The sequence below is a fragment of the Aphis gossypii genome, unplaced genomic scaffold (genome assembly GCF_020184175.1).
Source record: "Aphis gossypii isolate Hap1 unplaced genomic scaffold, ASM2018417v2 Contig00621, whole genome shotgun sequence".
Taxonomy (NCBI): Eukaryota; Metazoa; Arthropoda; class Insecta; order Hemiptera; family Aphididae; genus Aphis; species Aphis gossypii.
In genome coordinates this window covers 21,771-46,241 of record NW_026083197.1, presented here as the reverse complement: position 1 = coordinate 46,241, position 24,471 = coordinate 21,771, and the positions used below count along the sequence as shown (strand labels likewise).

The following is a 24,471-nucleotide window of genomic DNA, read 5'->3' as shown; positions in this document are numbered from 1 at the left end:
TATGGATTTCCGATATAGGTGTCGGGGAGGATAGTTCGGAAAAATCGTATCGATGCTCCTCATTATAATATTTTTGCCCTACATGATTATGGTGACCTATTGGAACGTGTTTGGCTAGAATAGCCCACTTGAAGCAGTCATCGTCAATATTCATTGGATTAATGACAGCCTTTTTCCGCATAATGTTTTCTGGTAGTGGAATATACGAAGACCCTCCAAGAGGGGTATGTTCATAGATACCAAGAAGTAAGCCATTGATACTAGATAGGGTGAAACCCGACCCCTTTTTCATATATCGATCTTCCTCGGACATGAGCACTGCAAAGTCCTCATCGACCATAGCACTCACATCACTATGAATGTACGCCTCCCTCGACACGGTTTTAAAAGCTCTGTCCTCGGCTGGTAATTCCCTATGGGCGTACACGCTCTCCAACTTCAAATTATATTTGATCGGGTTAATACACACGCAATAATTGATTTTTTCAATCAACTCGAGTTTTATCGATTCTAAAAACGCCTGATAACTCACACAGTTCTCGGTATTCCCCCTATAATACCATACTACGGTTCTATCAAGTGCATAGTCGAGTTCGATAAAACCCGGCGTATTAACCATTCCTATGCGGGCTTTTTTAAACTTTACAATGTTACGCGCCGAGTTGGTATTAGCGCGTTTAACTGACGGGGCGGGAGGAGTGGGGGCTTGCTGTGGAATAGAATCATTCACATTTGACGTGGATGCAACACTATCTACGATACCCACCGAACCTTATAGAAATAATAATAACAATTATTATTATCGATTCCAATACATTTTAATAATATAATTACTACACACTTAATGACTGCTGATGCTGCTGCTGCTGTCCGACTGCGATACCCATAGCCAAATTATATTCAGAACCATACTTAACAAAACCTATTGAGAATGAATTACAGAATAAAAGATTTTTCTTATATAGCCTATACTAAACATACGATATATTTTCATATATATATATATATATATATGTTTCAATATTAAAATCATTAATTCGTTAATATTTAATTGCACACCCTAAACAATTTTATATTCATATAATATCACTTTAGCAATTTTATGGAAATGAGCGCTATTAAATAATTACGGTTATTAATATAAAAATTATAGTAATGAACTTATATACTAGGCTAACGTAGGATTATTATTATTTTAATTTGAGCTAGTATCGGCTATTCGTTTATATTATTGATCAATAAATAGAAAATTCGATATTTATAAGTATATTAAAATATTATTTATTCTTTAATATTTAATAACACACGCTATTAAATAATTATATGAATATTAATATAAAAATTTTAGTAATGAAATATATATTAGGAAAACGATGAATTATTATTTTTTTAATTTGAGCTAGTATCGGTTATTCGTTTAATCTGTTTATCAATAAATAGAAAATTCAATATTCGTAAATATAAGTCATTAATTTTATATATACATAATATTTAATAAAATACATACCATGTTTTTTCTGTACGTGATCGGCCAGATTACTTTGACGGGTAAAATCTTGTTTGCAATGACCGCATTGAAATTTAATTTGTTTGTGAGATTTTTCATGTCTTAACATATTAGACTTCACAGTTAAAACTTTTTCACAAACATCACACTTAAACATTTTAACGTAATGAAGTCTGAACTGATAACAATAGTAAACTGTAGACTGTTTTCAAGAACTTGAAGAACAGTATGACTCCTTTGAGTAAAATCAGGTCTCCTATATATGATACATTTCCCCCGTCCATATAGCTATACAACGTATGATAAATATCTATTTTTCACATGCCGAAATGGAAAGAGACGTCTTACACGTAAATTGTCTTTTCCAAATGACTTTTAGTCGAAAGAGAAATAATATATAACTAATTACAATAATGTGTTATAGAAATGTCAAGTTGTTATAATATTATTACTGCAGGTGATAATGTATAACACAGATATGTGATTAGATGTCTTAATCGTTTTGTTTACCATAACTTTTAAATCGTTGTAGAGTTAATAGCTGTATTGAAATGTTATAGATGAAATATGAAAGTGTACGTGACACTTTCATTTTTCACATCTATAAAAGATAATGAGAGCTCATCAATAATTACTTATTTATGTTATATATTATATTATTAATCGGCTACTAACTCTCAATAAACTAAAATTAACTAATACACTGTTTTTTAAATATCAATAAATTTTTAACTAAATCGTATTGAGTATATTGAATTCGACAACTTATAATTTTCGGGGGGGGGGGGGTCATGTAGTGGATAGGAATGGATGGGAGGGGGCATGGCCGGGCACGGAATGGAGGGGCATGGTCGGGTATGGAGGGGAGGGGAACGGTCGAGCACGGCCGCGATAGGCGTGGCGGGCCATGGCACGCGCACGATAGGGATGGCGGGGTGTGCCTGGATCGCCTGGATTTGCGGGGGGTACAGAAGGAACTAAAACATACTACTGTAGCCCATGTTTCTGTGTCTACAATAGACATCTCTTTAATCATATATTTGTTATTCGCTCCAAGAATGCATTGAATGTCAATGATGCCTGTAGACATTATGGCTTGTCTTTAAAATAAGTTTCAATAATATTGAGTTGACTATGTATAGCAGGTAATGTTTTTTTCAAATCGTTTACAGCTTCTAGAATAGTTTGTAATGTAACTTCAGCTTTTATCATATGCTCTGTTATATCTAAACAAGTTAATTCCAACTTTTCTGTTTGTTCTTTTTGTAATTGAATAGATGTATGATTTTCTTCAATTAAATGTTCAATTTTATTTAATTTATCCGAATATGATTTGATCGAATGTTCAAGATTTGAATTATTTTTTTTTATTTCACCAGACTGAGAACTACCGAACACGTTCATGGTAGAAACTCAACTAAAGTTATTTTCTAGTATCACTTTATTTCTCCAACTATTATGTGTATTGTCAAACCCCAGCCATTTTACAATATCTGTGTCCCCTTCCTACGAATAATTTTTTCGATTAATATTCGTTTGGGTAATTTGTTTTACATATTTCCTCAGAGTAAAAACAGCCAGCAATTGGTTTTCCTGTATAATCTTGTAATTGATATGTAATAGGCATGGTTTGATTAATTTTGATAATTTTTAATATTTCTGCAGACCAACTTGGTAAATAACCTTTTGTAAATACACTTTTATATGTACTTATACGAACGTAATCACCAATTTTTAAACTATTTTTTCTATTAATAATTTCAACTGATGTTGGATCTAAATCAGCTTGCGTCGGAGTCATCCTTATTGTTCAATGTTTTGTATTATTATACTCATTAATCAATGAAGGTAAAATAGAAATCCAATTGTATGAACCTCGTGCAGTAAACTCTCTAAACATTTTTTCTTTTAATGTACGGTTGAAGCGTTCTACAATACATGCTTTCATGGTGCTATACGTTGAATATTTGTGTATGTTATACTTTTTCATCAATTTATCGAATGTTGTATTATAAAATTATTTTCCGTTATCAAGCTGTAGTAGTTTTGGTGAACGTTTGAGTAGTATTTTCGACATTGCATTTGAAACTTCTTTAGCAGTTTTTGATTTTAATGCTATCGCCCATGCAAATTTCGTAAAACAGTCTATGACGCATAGAATATATTTGTAACCTTTATTTTTTTTCGAATATGGTATCATTTCAACCAGATCAACTTGCCATAGATCATTTTTTCCGTATACATTAACTATACGTCTTATGTAATTTTTTCTAGCAGGTTTGTGTAGTTCAAATGCGATATCTCGCTTAGACATTTGGTATACGTTTTATGTAACCAGCTTCCGGTAATTCTTCGAAAATTGATAGTATTTCGTTGGAAACACCAGTATTGCCAGCAGCTTTTGATGCTAATAGTAGTTTTAAACGGGAAACAATTCATTCGGATCGTTCCAATATTGAAGTGTATGTTCTGTAATTGTACAGATAGTCCACTACCAGATGGAAATAATGTTGTGATATATCTCTGTATTTATTACCGCCTTTTTAATGTGTTTGCTGTTTGACCTTAAATGAGCTGATGTTTGAATTAATATAGATTTACATGTTTTTAAATCGTTTTCGGTATATAGTTTCGGGGCTTTTGAAAATATTAAACTACAGAGACCCTGTGTTAACGGGTATGTAGTATCATCAACAATTATCGTATTTCCGACAAGTTTGATTTCTTCTTTACCTAAACGTACCGTTTTATTAGACTGTAAATTCTTCGAGTACTTCACCACTGGCGTCCATGATCGTGAATGAGATGTTTTTTAAAAAACGTAAGTTTATATAATAACAAACGTGTCGAAGCCGTGACGATAACGCCCATTATCGCGTTCACACTCTTTGTTCATTACGATAAACCATCCCCTTACGCCAACGCGATGTACAGAAATCTTTAAATTCTGTATACGACATATCACCAGGGCAATGCTCCATGTAAACATGTTTTAAATTAGTTTCATCTTGTTTAAATAAAACGATAAGGTTAGCGTTATCACGTAAAAGTTGTTTTGGTACTCTTGAATAACTCTGAGCTATATAGCACACATCTATAAGGTTATGCCTTCCCCTTGCAAAGATTGATCTACATACTCCTTGCCCCTCTTTCAAAATATCGTCTAGAATATACACAAACTTTGGTAGGGCTTTTTCAGGTTCAATAACTTGTTCGTTTTCGTAGAACGTAAATAATTGTACTCCTTCGATATCTGATATTACTCAACATTTTATATTTCGGTTGATCCAGAGTTTTCGAATATATGCAAACGTTGTGAAATCTTATTCCATTTATATTAGTTAATAATGCAAACATTAAATTCGTTTTTCCACAGCCGCACGGACCCACAATAAACGCACATATCGTATTAGGTAGAAGCGGACCGTGTCTATAGATTTGAAACGAAGTAGGTGGATCTACGTTCTCAACTGTAAGCTCGGTTTCTTGTTTAGTGAATTTTATTTTGATATAAATATCTATGTTGTGATGAGAATGTCATTAGACATTGTCATACACATGTCATACACAATGTCACTCGCTCAAAGAAGCAACAAGAATAAAAGTGGCGGGCTTATTAACACGCTTATAAACAAATTACCGGTCGAACTTCACGTGCCTGGTAAGTTTATTAAATCCGATATTATCATAATAATAATAATAATATTTTTTTGTAGGTTATCAATACTGTGGACCTGGTACAAAATTGAAAAAACGTTTAGTTCGTGGTGATAAAGGTATAAACCCGTTAGACGCGGCGTGTAGAGACCACGATATCGCATACGAACGTAGTAACTCTATCGCCGATCGTAACGAGGCTGATCATATATTAGAACAGCGAGCCTGGGAAAGGTTCAAATCGAAAGATTCTGGTTTAAAAGAAAAAGCTGTAGCTTGGGGTGTGACTTCCGCCATGAAGGCAAAACGTTAAGTTGGTGGTGGTTGTGATTGTGGGTTTAAAGCAGCGGTTAAAGCGACTAAAAACGTTTTAAAGAAAAATTTCGGTGAAAAAAATTTAATGAAATTAACAAAAAAGTGTGTAGCCGTCGCACGAAAAACATTTAAATCTACATAGACAAAAGTTCCGAGAATAGTAAACATTCCGAAAAAAGGTGGTGCATTACCACTTATTCCGGTTTTCGCCGGCTTATCAGCTCTAGGCGCTCTGACTGGTGGAGTTGCCAACGTTGTTAAGGTGGCTAATGAATTTAAGAGGAACGTTCCATCACATTTGGGAAATGGTTTATACCTGACGCCATATAAAGGCAACTCGTACAAAATAGGCGATGGTCTGTATATCACACCATATAAAAATGGTGGTGGGAGAGTAAAGGAAAAAAAACTAATATCTACGTTACCCAAGAGAGCGTTGTACGATTTCGAACTTATAAAAATCGCACGTTTGTTGAAAATACCACATTTCATCGGCGTGTTTACTAGAGATAAGTTGCCCGTTCGTCCTAAACGATTTGAATCGGCGATTGTTAACTTGGACACTGAAAACGGTACAGGTACGCATTGGGTAGTGTATAAAAAAATGGGAAAAAAAGTAAAATATTACGACAGCTTTGGAAATTTAGCACCTCCGCTAGAAGTACAGAAATATTTTCAAGGATGCGATATTAATTCAATTATAACACAGAGCAGAGATTTAATACATCAAACTGTGGACACTTGTGTATACAATTTTTATCATGTACACGATAACGTTAAACGGAAACTCGAGTGAACTGTCATGCGATTTTTTTCCGCCCATAGAGGTAGAAAATACAGCACAAATATGTCTTTTGAGCTTGCTAACAAATAATTCAATTCCAAACATAAAACCTGGTTGCAATACCATAGGTTTTCGGAATATGATTGGACAAGTTGAAAACGTAATTTTACCTACTGGAACGTATGAGTTGGAAGATTTAGAGTTTGTTAAAAACAAGTTGAAGCCCGACTATATAACTTTTTTTGAATTAAAATCAGATGGTAACACGTTAAAGTGTATGATATCCTGTAGCCATGAGATTGACTTTTCAATCGAAAACAGTATAGCAACATTATTAGGATTTAGAAATGTTGTATATACTACTGGTACTACACACGAATCTGAAAATACAGTCAACATAATGAAAAAACTGTATAAAAATAGAGTGCAACTTAATAACGACTCATTTTGTGACGGATCGCCGAGCCAGATTATACATGAATTTTATCCGACTGTTGCTGTGGGCTATACAATTGTTGAAGTGCCTAGACATTTAGTTTTTTATGGTCTTAATACTACTTCTATAAGTAAAGTTGAAATCATTCTAAAAGATCATAAAGATCGATTGATAAATTTACGTGGTGAACCAATTACAATTCGATTACAAATAACACACGGATAAGATGGCGCTCAAGTTTAATATAAATATTACTGCAATAAAAAAACCCGTCATTAAAATGACTGCAGTTAAGAAGTCAACACCTATATCTAAACCGAAAAACAACGAGTTCAAGCTCACGAAAAATAACTTAGATTTTCTTCGTTCACTACAATAATGGATGACACATATTTAGATGTAACGGCTGGTTATGTCGACGATTGTAAAATAACGCAAATGCAATATCGCAAACGCCGTATTCAAACACGTCTTTTTCATACAATGACGAAATTAGAATAAATATTCAAAATATGGAATCTTACACTCTACCGTGTGAAAGTTATATTTACATTGAAGGAAAGCTAAGAAAACCTTTAAATGCTGAAGGAGACGTACGTTTTTCGAATAATGGTTTGGCATTTTTATTCTCTGAAATGCGATATGAAATAAACGGAATAGAAATACAAAAATTGAAATCACCCGGAGTATCGTCTTGCATGAAAGCATACTGTTCATATACACCAAGTGACTTGAATACGTTAGACAATTGTGCTTGGGACTCGGGCATGGACGGCGAAGATAATAAAAATTTTATGAGCAACGATGTATTTACCGGTCGTATACCTCTAAAACATTTATTCGGATATTGCGAAGATTATAAAAAAATATTACTAATTGCAATCAACAACTGATTTTAAATCGCTCGTCTACCGATTTAGACGCATTACGTATGACGCAAACAATAACCCCCGAAAACGTTGAAAAAAATAAAAAAACTACGATTGAATTGATTAAAGTGATATGGAAGATGCCTATAATCAGAGTTAATGATTGTTGTATTATATGAATGAATATTTTATAAGAGATGTTAGTACGTAAGAAATAAGTTAAGAAAAAACTATAGATAATAAGTAAAACAGCGAAATTCAATAAGTTAAGCAATACACGCGAAGTTTTTTTTGGATTTCTCCAGTTGTGTGCGTTGAGTACACGCGAATTTTTTTCAGTTGTATGTGTGTGTGTTATAGATACACAATTTTTCGAGAGACCGAGAGTGTGTGCATGTGTGTAATAAGTACACGCGAATTTTTTTTGGGGATTTCTCCAATTGTGCGTATGCGATATATACGAAACGAATTTCTTTTTCTTTCTCTCAATCCAGCATTTGTGTGTGGAGTGATCATACACAATTTCATCTGGATCTACAGTACATGTTTTCAGACAACGCAGCAAGGTTAGTACATATTATATATATATAATTATTTTCATACCTTTAAATGAATGATTTAAAAAACACCAAATCCGATCTTTCAATAACAATTAATATAGCAACAGAAATATAATATACAAAAAAGAAACCATTTCTAATGCAATACTGTATCAATAAAAAATTAAAGTCAACAGGAAACACTAATGAATTGAGAGCTAGGCTTAGTAGATATTTAAAAGGCACTATAACATTGAACGACATAGATAGGTAATACCTTAAGTGAAGAGGAACGTAACTTCATTTTAATTGAAGCAAAGGCTAATAAAATCGATTTTAAGCAATTAGAAAGAGCAGCACAAATATCCGAATCTAGCGATTCAAGTCCTGACATAATAAGTAAAGACAATAAATCAATTCCAGGCAGTTCTTCAGATATAACAAAAGACAACTTAAGATTATATGATAACCTAAATACCAGTACAAGTTCATTTTTAAATAAAACTGAAAGTATATACAAAAAACTAAAAACTACCGGGTTGGATGAAAATTTCGGAAAATTAACTCGGGAAGAAAAAAATAACAATTAATAAAGAAAATAATACATATCTACACTTTGTAAAAAAATGGTACGAAAATAAAACTATAAAATATGAGTCAAATAAACAAGAAGAAACAATTAGGAAAAAAAGAGTTTTATCAATAAAAGCGCGATTTGAAAATAAAATAGAACATGCAATACTAGACACAGGTTCAAACATTTCATGTATAGAATATTCCTTAATAAAAAACAAAGAAGAAATTGTTCCAGAGAAGCAAACAATTATCACTAGTGCAAACGATTCTGAGTTAAAAAACATGGGAACGATATTATTAAAAATAAATATTCAAGGTACTGAATATGAAATAGAGGCATACGTACTTAAAGGCTTAACATGCAGGTTGTTATTAGGAAATAATTTTTGTCTAAAATACGGTCTAGTAATACATTTCAAAAAAAAAGAAATACGATTGTATACAGGAGATAATATAAATAATATAAAAATGGACAAGATTTGGGCCGAACACAATGGATCACCTACGATACTGTATAAAACAGAGGAAGTAGATAAAATGACAAATGAACATATTATACAGAAAATAATAGTAACAGAAGACACCTTAATGCCACCCAAAATATTAACAAAACATAAAAATTGAAACAAATATAGGTGCACTTGATGAACAGTCAGTCATTCACCCGGTGGACCGTTTAAGTCAGAAACACTACCTAAAACTGGAAACGAATAAAGTAGGGGAAAATACCACAGAAATTCAACTATACAATTTTTCAAATTTATATACAAAGGTATACAAAGGTACCGTAATAGGAACAACAGAATATTATACTAAAAAAGACAATTTACTCACAATTAATAAAACAAATAACGATGTATGTGATAACCAAGGTACAATTATTAAAATTTCTAAAGACCTAACAAATGAACAGGCCGAAAAAGCAAAGGTTCTAATAAGGAAATTCCAACATTTATTTACTTCGGAACAACTGGATCTAAACTGTGCCAGAGTAGAGGAATGTGAAGTTAAATTAAGCTCGAAAGATCCGGTTTTTCAAGCGTCATACAGAGTATCTCCAAAGCAAAGAGAAAAGTTAAAAAAAATAATAAATGAAATGATTAATGCAGATATTATTGAACCAAGCAAAAGTAGCTACGCAGCACCCGTTTTTCTCATACCAAAAAAACAAAAAGGGGAATACCGGTTCCTAGTAGATTTTAGGAAACTCAATGAACAAACAATAAATGACAGGCACCCTATTCCACGAGCACAAGATATATTCAGAGCTCTAGAAGGGGCAAAATATTTTTCAACAGTTGACATGGCACAAGGTTATTTTCAGATCCCAGTAAGACAAGAAGATAGAGAAAAATTAGCATTTGCAACGGATTTTGGATTATTTCAATTTAAACGAATACCACAGGGTTGGAAAAATTCAGCGACAATTTTTCAAAGAACAATTAATCAAATTTTTAGCGAATACCTATACAGATCAATAGTAGCTTATCTGGACGATATTTAATGTTTCGCAGACGAATTCGAAAAAGCATTATATAATTTAGAGAAAATGTTCATCAGGTTAGACGAGACAGGACTAAAACTTAAAACGAATAAATGTTTTTTTTTTTCAATCTGAAATTGAGTTATTAGGGCACAACATTTCTAAGCACGAATTAAAACCATTAGAAAGAAACATTGAAGCAGTAAAAAAATTTCCCAAACCAACTAAAATCAAGGATGTTAGGGCATTTATTGGATTATGTTCATACTATTGAAAATATATCAAAAATTTTTCAAAAATAGCAAATCCTTTAATAGACATAACAAAAAAAGATATTGGGTTCAAATGGGAAAAAGAACAAAAAAACGCCTTTGAGGTACTAAAACATGCAATAATATCAGCCCCAGTATTGGCACATTTTAAAGAAGGAAGACCAATTTATATAACAACTGACGCATCATTGGAAGGACTAGGAGGAATACTGGAACAAGAGGACGAACAAGGGAAAAAACACCCCATAGGTTACACTTCTAGAAAATTAAAAGGGGGGGAAAAAAATTTTCCACTACAGAGCTAGAAATGGCAGCAGTTGTTTTTGTAATTAACTATTTTCGGGAATACCTATTAGGAAGAGAGTTCATTGTATACAGTGATCATTCTAGTTTACAATATTTCAAAACAATGAAAAATCCTTCATCAAGAATAACGAAAAGCATTTTTAAATTAATCGAATATGACTTCACAATTAAACATAAAGCAGGATCAGCAAATTTAGCAGCAGACAGCCTCTCCAGGTTTCCTATAAATTTAACAGAGATAGAAAAACTAAATACGAATGTAGAAATCAGTATGGAGGATATTGAACTAGCACAAGCAGAAGATGAATTTTGCTCAAATATGTTAAAAACACTAAAAGGGGAAGGAGAAGAAAATTTAAAAGAAAATCACGAAGATACTGTGAAAAAAAAATATACTATATTACAAACAATGGAATAAAAATATACAGCTAAATCTACTAGTAATTCCAAGAAAATTAGTCAACATTGTACTAAAATCATATCATGAATCAATTTTTAGTGGGCATTTCGGAATAACCAAGACAATTGCAAAATTAAAACAAAAATATCATTGGAATACAATGATAAAAGACACCACAGATTTTATTAAGTCTTGTATTTCTTGTCAACTATTAAAAACACCGGTCGGTAAAACATCAGGATTGCTACAACCAATACCTATAGATTCAGAAAAACCGTTACAAAGATTAACGTTCGATTACTTAGGACCACTACCACCATCCCACGGAAAGAAATACTTAATTGTGGCAACATGCAATGCAACAAAAATGGCTTTTGCAAAAGCAGTAGCAAATGCAACGGGAACAGAAACAATAAATTTTCTTATGGATTTAATAACATCATACGGGGTCCCAAAATTTTTTGTAGCGACAGAGGCACACATTTTAAAAATAAAGAAGTAGAGGAAGCATGTAAAAGTTTAGGTATTGTTCAAATATTTTCTAGTGCATATCACCCACAGGCGAACGGAATGACAGAACTAATGAACAAAATAATATGCACTAGTTTAACTCACTATGTTAATAAAAATCAAAAAGACTAGGTATTGTATTATAAATTAGTGGTTTTCGCAAACAATACATGCCCGAGCTCAAGGCTAAAAGTAAGCCCTTTCTTTCTATTGCATGGCATTGAGGCCAACCAACCATTAGATAATAAAATTATACCCAACATTGACAATTTTAATCTAGCAAAATCATTAGAAACATTGCAAGAAATTAGGAAAGAAGTACCAAATATAATTCACAAAGAACAACAAACACAAAAATTAAATTACGATAAAACGCATAAAACTGTTAGCTACCTACCCGGTCAGAAAGTATTAATAAAATTCCAATTTCAGGAAGCAAACAAATCAAAAAAATTAGCATATAGGTATAGAGGACCTTTTAAAATAATTAAAAAGATATCTGACGTAAATTATGAAATAGAACTAATATTAAATGGAAAAACAACCACGGACGTCATACACATACAAAGAATAAAACCTTTTACAGACAGAAAAAAAACATGTTAATTTATGTTAAAAAGTAAAACTATAAAAACTAATAATAACCAAATGATATAATTACATAGTTTGTTTTATAATTATGTTTCAGTTCATGATATTGATAATAGCAAGCGCCATCGCAGAGGAAAAAATAAGCATAACAATATCCTCAAGAGCTTTCTTCAATGAAGTACCAGAAGTAATAGTATATGAAAAAAGTATACCTCTTATATATACTCAAAAAACAATAATAGAAGAGGAAAATAACGTAGATAACTTATTAGAAGTAGAAAATTACTGCGAAAAAAAGAAAAATAGCTAATGCTACATTGTACAACACTCCCTAATCTTATTAAAAACCCTTAACATAAATATTAACGAAAACAAGAATCTGGAGAAATTAGCAGAAATAGTAGGAGATAGTAAAAAAAAAAAACAAGAAAAGAGGCATACAATTCATAGGAGATTTTTACAATTTTTGCTGTGATATAGCAACCAAAAAACAAATAAAAATTTTTTATACAAACGAAGACAAATTAAAACAATAAGCTGACAAACTAAGGGACGTATTTGTATCAAATCACAAAGATCTAAACCAGATCACATCACAATTAAATAACTACATAACTGCAACTAGTAACAAACTCGAAAATTTAAAAAATATCTTTAAAACATACCTTACCAAAGAAAAAAAAATGAATTAATGGAAAATACTAAAACTGATAAAGAGATAAAAGGGATGCAGGAAATAATCTTTAATACACTAACAATAGTTATGAAAATTATAAATTATGAAAGAGACACAAGTACACAAATACATTGTAAAATTGGGAAAATACCACCAGGACTAATCACTATAGACACCCTACACGCCGATTTACAGAAACTTTCGGAAATATTAAGGAAAGATGGATTTGAACTAGCAATAAAAATAGATAACCTCTCATTATATTACAATATACCAATAACTGAATGTTAGTTCTCAAAAACACAAGTTTTAATAAAATTAAAAATTCCAATTCATGAATATAAGTCAGACTGGAAATTATTTCAATATGTGCCAGCCCATTTCAAATATAAAAATGCAACATGCATAATACACTCTGAGAAAATATACATGGCAGTAAATACAATCAATAACGAACATAGGATAATATCTGTGATAGGACTTCAACATTGTGACCCTCCCTTAACAGACCTATGTTACACACCCAGGTTCCCCTCAGACTTATTACTAACACCGAGATGCGTAGAATCAATTTTCAAAAATTTGCCTCTGGAAGAAATAAACAAATATTGTTACTTTCAATGCGTAACGCAAATAAACAATGAAGAAACAATTATTAAACAAATCGGGGTTAACACATACGCAATAACTAACTCACAACCAACATTATTTATTAGGAAAGAAGTAGGGAACACCCCGGACTCATTAAAATAAAATTTCCATACAATCACGAATTATTTAGAAATGAACAGATACTCATTCCCAAAATGTACCCTTGTGAACTAAGCAACAATAATAAACTAACTATACAATGAGTGCTACCCATATCATGGACAAACATCAAATCACTTAAAATAATACATGAAGAACAAAAAGAAAAAATTTATTTTACTAACCTAACAGAAATATTAAACACAGACTGGACAAAAGATATACCAAATTTCCACATTAACAAACAAATTAAAAATTATGACCAATATTTCAAAGACATTACATTAAACGGGATGCCGAACAGATTAATAGATGACTTTTTAGGAGACATTATTTATATAACTTGGCTAACCATTCTAACTATAAGCATAATTTTTATTTGCTATAAGATATACCCAGTGGTCATAACAGTACAATTGCTTATGACAGCACATACATTACCCCCACCTATACCTCCAAAACAATAAATCTAATACTTAAAATAAACTAAAAATAACTTAATTAATTAATTTTCGCTGCACGTGAAGACGTTCCACAGGACATCCATAAGTAAGTAAACGAAAAGTGATCTGCGAAACAAAGACGAACAGCACAGATACGCAAGTACATAATTCTCGACCTAAATAAAAAAAAAAAAACAACGACACATTATATATATATAATATGTTTTTTTTGTTTGTACAAATCCAACAACCCCTTGTATCATAGTTCTGTAATAAGTTAAGCTAAAATTGTAATACCAATGATACTGATAGAGGTGTAAAAGTGTCAAACTTTGTTTAAATCTTAAAACCATAATATAAGTAAAACTTGTAATTCCCCCTTTTCGACACAATATTTTTTTTTTATAGAAAAATGATTTACACTTGTATAATATAATAATATAATGTAAGTAAAACTTGTAATTATCCCTTTTAACAATATTAAAAAAAAAAAAAAAATCATATGTACACTTGTATGATATTTTCGCCAACAATCAGCACCGGCATGTTCGCCGGAATAAAAAGACGGCAACTCGAGCTGACGCACTTAATGTGGAAATTTTATTATTGAATTAAGATCTATAGAAAAATTTATTTACACATGTATGGAACCGATCGGGATTCATACTCAAAACAACAGAAGACCCCAGATCCATAGTTTACCAAAGAATATGTTACTAAATTACAAAACAAGTCATTTTAAAAGAAAAAAGAAAATTGTATTTAAAAGAAAAAAAAAGCAAAAAAAAAATATTTTTTTTAATTCTGGTTTACTCCTCTTCCTCTTCCGCCTCAAGGGCAGCCACGACCACGTGATATGGCGGTGGCTCAACACCGACCGGCCAATCTACCGTAATCTGCATCGGAATAAGGCCAGCCAATAAAATATACAGAATAAAAAAAAAAAGGAAAAAAAGAAGAAAAACAATAAAATACAACATACCAAAAAACACATACTCTATGCTTGTAACAGTTTCATTGACTTCTGGCATGATAAAAGAAGTAGGTTCAATAAAAATCAAAGATACACTGTGACGGTGTTGTGGAGTGACTTGAGAGAAGTCAAAACAACTACTAAACCATCAAAAACACATCAGCCAATACAAAAACAATAAACAAAGAACAAGCATATTCTACGTCAACATATTTCAGGCAACACAACTACATAATTCCATAGTCAGTAGTCAGTAGTCATCAATAATTAAACAGCGTGACCAACAGACACAAATGCGGCTATTCAATTTAAACTTTTCCATATACGGGGCACAGGTGTAAAATATGAGGTCATATTTTTTGTAATTTCGGGGACTGTTGTATTATATGTATGAATATTTTATAAGAGATGTTAGTACTGTTGCGTGCCAGTATCAGATTTGAATCCAAATGGTTAATTTGAATGAAAGTTAAACTTAATAACGTAATATGTCTTTATTGCATATAAACAAAATACATGTAACAAATAAAATAAGTGGCTGAGTAGACGTGAAAGTGCTCAGTTGTTGATAGCTTTGGTACATCTGTCGTTGCTGGTCTTCGGGCTCCCTTATATATCGTGGTGCGTCTCTTGTTTACGTCGTGCGGTCGCCTTTTGGGGAAACCAGGTGTCCTTGTGGTTGTTGTTGCAAATTCGGACACGAATTTGAAAATGTGCAATAACATCTCAAATGTATCATTAGAGTACTATAATTATTGGTGCGCTTACTATTCCGACACAATGTGGTCATAGTAGCAACCGCATTGCCCTCGACACGTGGCATGGTTATGCCAACTTAGCCTTGATATCTTGTAAATATCTTACAGATATCTCATAGACCATAACACCTCCCAACAAAAAAAAGGTTTATGTCTGCAAGACAGAAATCTTTACAATTTTTCTTAAATGCACTCAGTTACACTTACAATTTCAGTTTTACATTGGTAACTTAATAATAATGTTAGTTATATCAAATTTAAATCAATTAAGAATACAATATAAAGTATGTTAGTATAGTATATTTCATTAATATATATATATATATATATATATATTTTTAATATTTGAATTTCCTTCACCTTGATTAATACAATTAAAATAATAAAATAAATTTGTGAATAATTAATTAATATTACACACGAACGTTACGTTCTACCCACATACCAAATTAAATGACTGAATAACTAAACTTAAACATAGGATATAACAGTATTTATATCCTAAAATGTTTTATTAAATTCTCGTATTGTTGCTTCTTTAACACATAGTTGAATATACACTTGGTATATTCCACATCCAATCTCGGGTCATGTGCATACGTAGTCTTATGTTTTTTTATACATATCCTGTCATGCGTTTCTACTAAATTCAACAATCTTCCTGTTTTATCAAATTTTCCTATATCTATTTCAAAAATAATCTCCCTATTGCTCAATTTCTCAAACTGAATAAAAAAATTCTTATTAAAATACTTATCATAACATGTAATGTTTAACATTGGATAATTTAAATTTAACCTTTGTAAAATTGTTTTATCCGAATGCCCGTTCCACACTACTATTATATTATATATTTTCCTTATTCCCTTGTTTGATATAATGATCAATATACTCTCTCGTTAGATTATTTTTTGTTGAATTTAGACTTTGTTGTAACCACGGTAGATTATAGAGGTATACGCACAGCCGTATATTCATAATGCACACAATTGTCCCAGTAGATGTGTTTGACTCAAGAATTAACCGGTAGGTTAGGTTAGGTTATATCCTATTATTAGGTTATATTATATTATATCATTAAGAATAATTTAAGTACCTATATTATAGGTAATTTATAATTAATATTTTACATAATTTCTTGAAATTTAATTGTATTATCTATATTCTATATGCCTACTTAAAAGAAAGAATAACTATTACTGTGTTGCGTGCCAGTATCAGATTTGAATCCAAATGGTTAATTTGAATGAAAGTTAAACTTAATAACGTAATATGTCTTTATTGCATATAAACAAAATACATGTAACAAATAAAATAAGTGGCTGAGTGACGTGAAAGTGCTCAGTTGTTGATAGCTTTGGTACATCTGTCGTTGCTGGTCTTCGGGCTCCCTTATATATCGTGGTGCGTCTCTTGTTTACGTCGTGCGGTCGCCTTTTGGGATAACCAGGTGTCCTTGTGGTTGTTGTTGCAAATTCGGACACGAATTTGAAAATGTGCAATAACATCTCAAATGTATCATTAGAGTACTATAATTATTGGTGCGCTTACTATTCCGACACAATGTGGTCATAGTAGCAACCGCATTGCCCTCGACACGAGGCATGGTTATGCTAACTTAGCCTTGATATCTTGTAGATATCTTACAGATATCTCATAGACCATAACAGTAGGTGAGAAATAAGTTAAGGAAATACTATAGATAATAAGTTAAACAGCGAAATTCAATAAGTTAAGCAATACTTAATTATAGGTTAAAATAACAATTGTGCAATTCAGTGTCAGTAAACTTTATATTACAGTTAGCATAGTAAGCAAGATTTAATAATAAGAAATGTAAATAAATTTGTTTAATAATTTATTAATCGGGTTAAAATAACAATTACATAATAGTCATAATGTCATAGTGTCTGTATGGGTGGAAAACAAAAGGGTAAGTGGACTGTACCAAAACAAAAGGTTCCTCGTAGAAAAATAATGAAATAAAATTAACGATTAATAATTTTGGTTTGCCGTGATATATATATATATCGACGGACTACTATTAAGTATAACACAATATGCAATAAAAATTATTGGGGCACACAATTGTGCTGGCCAGCGAAGGAGCAATCAAAAAAAAATAACATGTGACAAAAGTTGACACTAATAAATAATAAAAAAGACAATACAGGCTACTATAATATAAATATAAAAGAGAGAAAAAAAACCGTAATGGCGACAGCAATGTTGGGCGTTGAACGGTGTCAACAGGATGATGCAGGGCTTTCAAGAAGGTGACGTGGGCCGATGGTGGCAATACCCTACCCCAACCGATGCCTCTTACACGCCGAAGACAAAAAGTCACGGTAAACGGCACACAACGGTATTTGCGCGGTTCGGTCACGGTAATTTGAGCAGTATGATTTTCGCGGGCTCGTTCGCAAGCGTAGATCGCGACCCACACGCAGTTTTAACAAGAGTGAGTGTGTGTGTGTGTTTCGGCGACTATCGGAAGCCCTACCAACCGTGATTACGCTGTGTGACGACATCGTCGTCTAAACAGTGTCTATGAACTGTAAATTTAACGTAATAATATAAAATGCAAAACAATCGATAGTAATTCGATTGTAAGTTTAATATATAAGAGAGATGGCTAAGACAGCAAAGGGGCCAGTAGTGGTAATCGTGTGACTCGATTATCACTAGACGTCATATGTGAATAAAGTTCTTCTTTTACGTAATTTTGGTTTTACTTTATTTTTTGGTATACGTTCGAGCAATCAGCGTATACGACATGATAAAGAAAAATTAAAACTGCTGAAAGTGATAGATTCACGTAAAACGTTATCATGTGCGTTCAGAACCTGGCATCAGTGGGATCTATGTGAATATCCTGTACTACCTAGAAATACTTCACATTCATGGACGATAAGGTCTAGCAGCTTGCTTGAAAAACCTAGATTTATTTTGTTTGGATTACAAACAGATAGAAAAAAAAAATATAGCAAACGACGCTGGGCGCTTTGACCACTGCCAGCTAAAAAATCTTAAGGTACACTTAAATTCTGAAGTGTTTCCATATGAAGATTTTCGTGCTGATTTTAAAAATAATACCATCAGCTTACTGTATAAAGCCTATACAGACTTTCAAAAATCGTATTACGAGAGAGATTATTCTGAACCATTGTTATCCAAAAATGTTTTTCAAACATATGTTCCAATCGTCGTTGTCGATTTATCGCATCAGAATGATAACGTAAAAGCATCGAACATAGACCTACGAGTAGAATTTGAAACGGATACGGTTATTCCTGAGAAAACTGCAGCTTATTGTTTAATTTTACATGATCAGATTATCACTTATAACCCGTTTAGCGGGGATGTTAGAAAACTGTAATTTTTATACATAAATATGTATATTATTTCTACTTGTAATTATTTTTTTATACCTTGTAAATATTTTATTTTTACTTTGTAAATATTTTTATTACCTTACTTATTATTAATAAATAAAAAGAAAACTTTTTTTAAAAATAACTGACTTGTTTTTATTTTACACAAATACTATACAAATATTATACAAAAATATTTTTACACAAAAATACATTAAACAGTGTGTCGTCTTTTGGGTAGTAAGTTGGTAATATTGTATTGCGGTCCGTATGGTCCATCGTTTTGTCTGTACAGCTTGTCTGTGATGGAGGGGAGATATCAGAAAGAATTTCCTAAAACATGAAATATTAAAATATTTGTTTTTTATAAAGTAGGTTTCGTTATATTACCTCATTAAATATAGTGTAAAATGACGGCGGTGAAAAAGGTTTCTCGTATCCCTATAAAATATAATATATTAATATTGGTATGAGAAAAATAAAAAATATTTTTTTTCTTACCTCATCTTTTTCTAATTCGTCCAACCATCTTTGTGCGATATGTTCAGCTGCATGTAATTGAAGCTGACTTGTGAAATTGTAGTCATTTACATGCGTTGCAATGCAAATGTTGTTAATGCTTTTCACGCGATTTGTCATATCTTCAAGCGTTCTAGTTTCAACCTTGGTATTTGTTTTTAAGTATGATGCGATTTGATTAATTTGCTGTATTACGAGCGGTTTAACGATTTTGGTTTTTCTCTCGATTATCTCGAAAATTGACCACTCTAAATCTTGTAACTTTAATAAGTCGTTGCGATTTAACAGTATGCGACATCCGTCTTGAATTTTAGACTCTATAATGAGCATATTCTCTCCTTGGTACACCATACTAGATATTGTAATTGAATCGGAATCCAAAAATAAATTACGCTTATACTTTTGTGGTTGTTCGAGTATAAATGATAAAATGTTTCCCATAAGTCGGAAAATACGTTTGAGAAAATCGGCGGAAATATTTATAAAACGTGATGGTGTTATAATGTGAATCACGGTGTTGAATTCATCTGTCGGATCGAGTCCGATGTTTAAAAACTTGCGAGATGAAAAACCGAGGAAAAAATTACTGCAATCGATTAGGTTAGCTGGTGGTGACGGAGGCACATATGTAAAAACATTCTTCTTGTAAACAGCACGCATGTTTTCAATCGAACCAGCCATATTCAAAAATTTAATCACAAAACAACGCACTTAATCGAACGAAGAGTGGAGATAGACCGATTTCATTTCAGATTTTGAAACCCTCACATGTATATTTTATGGTAGGGATTTCTTCTACAGGTTTAAAGTATGCATGTCAGCACATGTTAGATTATTGAATAATACTATTGTTTGTAATGCAAACAAGACTCTACATGCTTGTTATACTATAATTTTTCAAATGGTAATATGCCGGTAATATGTGATAACAACAGGGATAGATAGCGTTATCTATTGAATATGTGTGTACGGTAAAATAGTTCTGCTCATGATAACTGTTGAATATACAGTAATATGTGTACGGTAATATAGTACGTGTACAATAATATGATAACCATGGCGATTGATGTGGGGCGGGGTGGCGGGGACGGGTGCGGTGGTGGGGCGGCGGCGGCTCAGCTACGGCGGCGGGTCAGCTGGTCAGCCTGGTCAGCCGGGTCAGCGGTTCAGCGCGTTAGGTTCCAGAAGCCCCATTTTACACCTACTTACATTCTCTAGAATAACTGAACAATTATGAGTTCAAATATTTTAAGTATATAAACAAGTATAGATTAGGTAGTATAGGTATTAAACATTAAATTTAAAATATTTTTTTTTTTTTTATTATTAGATTTATGTGTACGCTTTTACTCTATTTTATACAAGTTATGTTTTGACCTATTTTTTCTATATTATTGTTATGTAAAGCCATTGAAGAACAGAGTAATGAATTAATAGAAAATATTAGTATTGATCTACTTGAAAATATTTCTGAAAGTGATAACTGCCGTAGTACTTTGAGTGTTATAACAAATCATTATAAAGGTATTTAATTTAAAATTGGTTTATTAACCTAATGCACAATTGTTTGATTTTGTATGACCCAGTGTTTTGTTAAAATGTATAATGGTCTTATGTAATTAATAATTATTATATTCAGTTATTGATGAAAACCATACAATAAATAATAAATGTTTGGAAGATATCATAAAGGTAACTATCTGCTTTTATAATAATATTACAAGATAAAATGTATTATGTAAATGTAAAAATATCATACATTTTTATCTTTGATAATGGTGTATTGCAAATTGTATAATAATATTATTTAATATTATTGTATTGTGGATGTCAATAATTGTAGGTACCTATTAAAACAATACAATAATATCATAAGAATAATTGTTTTAAAATTAAAATTATATGAATAAGATAACTGGAATGAAATTTGATTTAACCTTTTGATGGATAATATTGTATTAAATTAGTTGTTAGAGTGTATATTGGTAATAAGCCAAATAAGAAAAAACTATTGCATAATATTTATTATTTGTAGTAAATTGCTTTGTATTAAAATTATTTATTATTATGTTTGTTATATTATATTCATTGTTTTTTTTTTTCATTAGAATTGAATAAAGGTGAAATAAATTTTGAGGAAAAATATCCAACTGATCGAGGTTTATTTGATGAAAATATTAATGATAACTTAAAAAGAAGTATATTATCCTTCGGACCCTGTAAACCAATAATAAATTTTCCATCAAATATTCACGGAAGACAGTTTTCTACTAAATATTATGAAGTAATTATAAAAATGGATAAAAAATTCCTAGACTTTGATTGTGTTACTCAATTATTCAAGATAAGGTTTATTGTGAAACATGTTGGCTCTTCGCTAATAGGACATATGGTAATTTCAAATCTGAATGAGTTAATAGCATTAATGATTGGCAACACTTATCTCAATGTAAACAAAGACATGAAACTAGTTTTCAACATTTTGAAGCACTTAAAGTTTATAATTTGTGGGTAAAAAATCAAACATTAGATGCAAACATAGAAAAACAGTATTCCGAGGAAGCCACCAAGTGGAGAAATGTTCTTAAACGTTTAATAAAAATTATTCTTACTATAACTGCAGGAAATACTGCACTGAGAGGTAATGAAGGAAGTTTAAACACTCAAAATCCAACTGAAGGAAATTTTTTGAGGATTGTAAAATTACTAGCAGAATTTGATCCGATTTTAAACAACTTATTGAATAACGAAGAACAAGAGATAAAGTATTTAAGCTGGGCTATACAAAATGAATTAATAGATATTTTAGCAACAGATTTGAGGCGGAAAATTTGCAATGATATTAAATCAAGTTGTTTTTTTTTTTCAATTATATTAGATTCTACTCAGGATATCACAAAAAAATATCAAGTGAGTATTGTTATTCGGTATGCTAAGATACATTTTGAACAAAAAATTGTGGAAATAAAAGAGTCCTTTTTGGGATTTTTTGTATTAAAAAAATATGGTGCAGCTGATTATTCAAATCTTTTATTAGAATTACTATCCAAATATGAATTAGACATATCCAAATGCCGTGGTCAAGGATATGATGGTGCCGCAGTAATGAGTGGTTCATTTAGTGGACTCCAAAAGAGAATTTATGAAATAGTTCCTAATGCAACGTTTATACACTGTTGTTTCCATAATATTAACTTAATAATATGTGATGCAGCTAAGAGTTCCAGGAAAGTTCAGTCATTTTTTGAAACTGTTCAAAATATTTTCAACTTTTTCAATTCAAGTGGTCCCCGATGGACAGATTTAGCTTTTGGCGAAGAAGAAGGAATTGTTATTAGGAAAGTTGTATTAAAAAAAACTATGTGCAACTAGATGGGAAACTCGTCATAATGCACTATATTCGTTGAGAATGCGATTTGTAGATGTTTTAAAAGCACTTACAAATTTACAGTTAACAAGTACAAAAAAAATTGAAAGAGATATGGCGTTAACTCTTAAGAAAAATTTAGAAACACCAGAATTTATTTTGATATTATGCGTTTGGGAAAATATTTTAAAATCTATGCAATTTGTATCCAAAAAACTGCAGTCAATTGACTTGCATTTGCATCAGGCCTTGGAGCAATTAAATACAGCCATTTCAGATATACAATTGATGCGTGAAAACTATGATACAATTGTTGAGAAAGCAAAGAAATGTGTGAATCGTGGAGCATACCATTTACATTCCATCAAAGTCGTGAACGGTATAGTAAAGTATTCCCTGGTGAAATTGATGGTGATAGACGACTAACTATTACCAAGGATAATTTTAAAGTAACAGTTTTTTATCCTGTTATTGATACTATATTATCTCAGCTTCAATTTAGATTTACTGGTTTGAATACTGTATGTGATTATTTCAAATTGTTAATACCATTTAATATGATTTCAATGACAGAAGAACTATTAATTAAGTCAACATATGATTTTATAGAAAAGTACAGTGATGATGTTAGTAGTGACACATCAAATAGTGAGTCTTCGGGATTTTTTTATTTCAAAGGATGGTATTAGTGACCTTAAAAAATGACTATAAAAGATTTTTCATTATTTATTCTTAATGAAAATTTATCATCTATTTTCCCTGATGTATTTACAGCTACAATGATATTTATTACTATTCCAATCACTTCTGCTTCAGCTGAAAGGTCGTTTTCAAAACTAAAACTAATTAAAAATTATCTTCGTAATAGGTACTATGTCGCAGGATAGATTATCAAGCTTGGCTTTATTAAACATTTAAAGGCTCCAAACTGCTGAAATAGATGTAGACAATATAATAAATATTTTTGTTAACGCGAAAGCCAGAAAAATGAATTTTTTACATTAAAACTTGTATTTTTTATTTTATAAAAAGTTATAGATATATAAAATGTACGTAAAATTTTGTTAAGAAAAAATGTGTACCTATTTTATTATAAAAAGAAAAATTTTTAAAATTCAGGTAAGGTTGTTATAATATTTTAGAGCAATTTAATATTTATTTAACAATGAGTCTATTAAGTATTTAAGTAGATATACCTATACAATATACATATACCTAACTAAACTACTTTAATAAATTTACTACGTGTAGTGAAGTATAATAATAATATACAATAGTTATAGGTATTTAGTTTGATATATATACATATATCATACACTAACTGATCTAAAACGTGTTTTAAAACCTAAAAAAATTGATACTTCTA

The 24,471-nt window shown here is 31.2% G+C and overlaps 1 protein-coding gene and 1 pseudogene across 1 annotated transcript; one reads left to right on the top strand and one right to left on the bottom strand.

The window, feature by feature from the left end:
• Positions 1-14,923: 14,923 nt before the first annotated feature.
• On the bottom strand, positions 14,924-20,439 carry LOC126554837 (uncharacterized). Its single transcript, XM_050209855.1, has 4 exons — positions 19,721-20,439; positions 19,610-19,660; positions 19,433-19,552; positions 14,924-15,010 (listed from the first exon to the last, which is right to left on the bottom strand). Exons 1-4 carry the CDS (start codon positions 20,417-20,419, stop codon positions 14,924-14,926), a joined length of 957 nt encoding a protein of 318 aa, XP_050065812.1. The 5' UTR covers positions 20,420-20,439.
• Positions 20,440-20,639: 200 nt separating this feature from the next.
• LOC126554836 (zinc finger MYM-type protein 1-like) lies at positions 20,640-23,110 on the top strand (annotated as a pseudogene).
• The last annotated feature ends 1,361 nt before the right edge of the window (positions 23,111-24,471 follow it).

What these genes read in the sequence shown, in the direction of transcription:
- LOC126554837 (XM_050209855.1), bottom strand. Translation starts at nt 20,419, where the DNA reads ATGGCTGGTTCGATTGAAAACATGCGTGCTGTTTACAAGAAGAATGTT. An exon ending in ACGAATTAGAAAAAGATGAG is followed by an intron (nt 19,661 to 19,720) that starts GTAAGAAAAAAA and finishes TATATTTTATAG; the next exon opens with GGATACGAGAAACCTTTTTC. An exon ending in TTTACACTATATTTAATGAG is followed by an intron (nt 19,553 to 19,609) that starts GTAATATAACGA and finishes TTCATGTTTTAG; the next exon opens with GAAATTCTTTCTGATATCTC.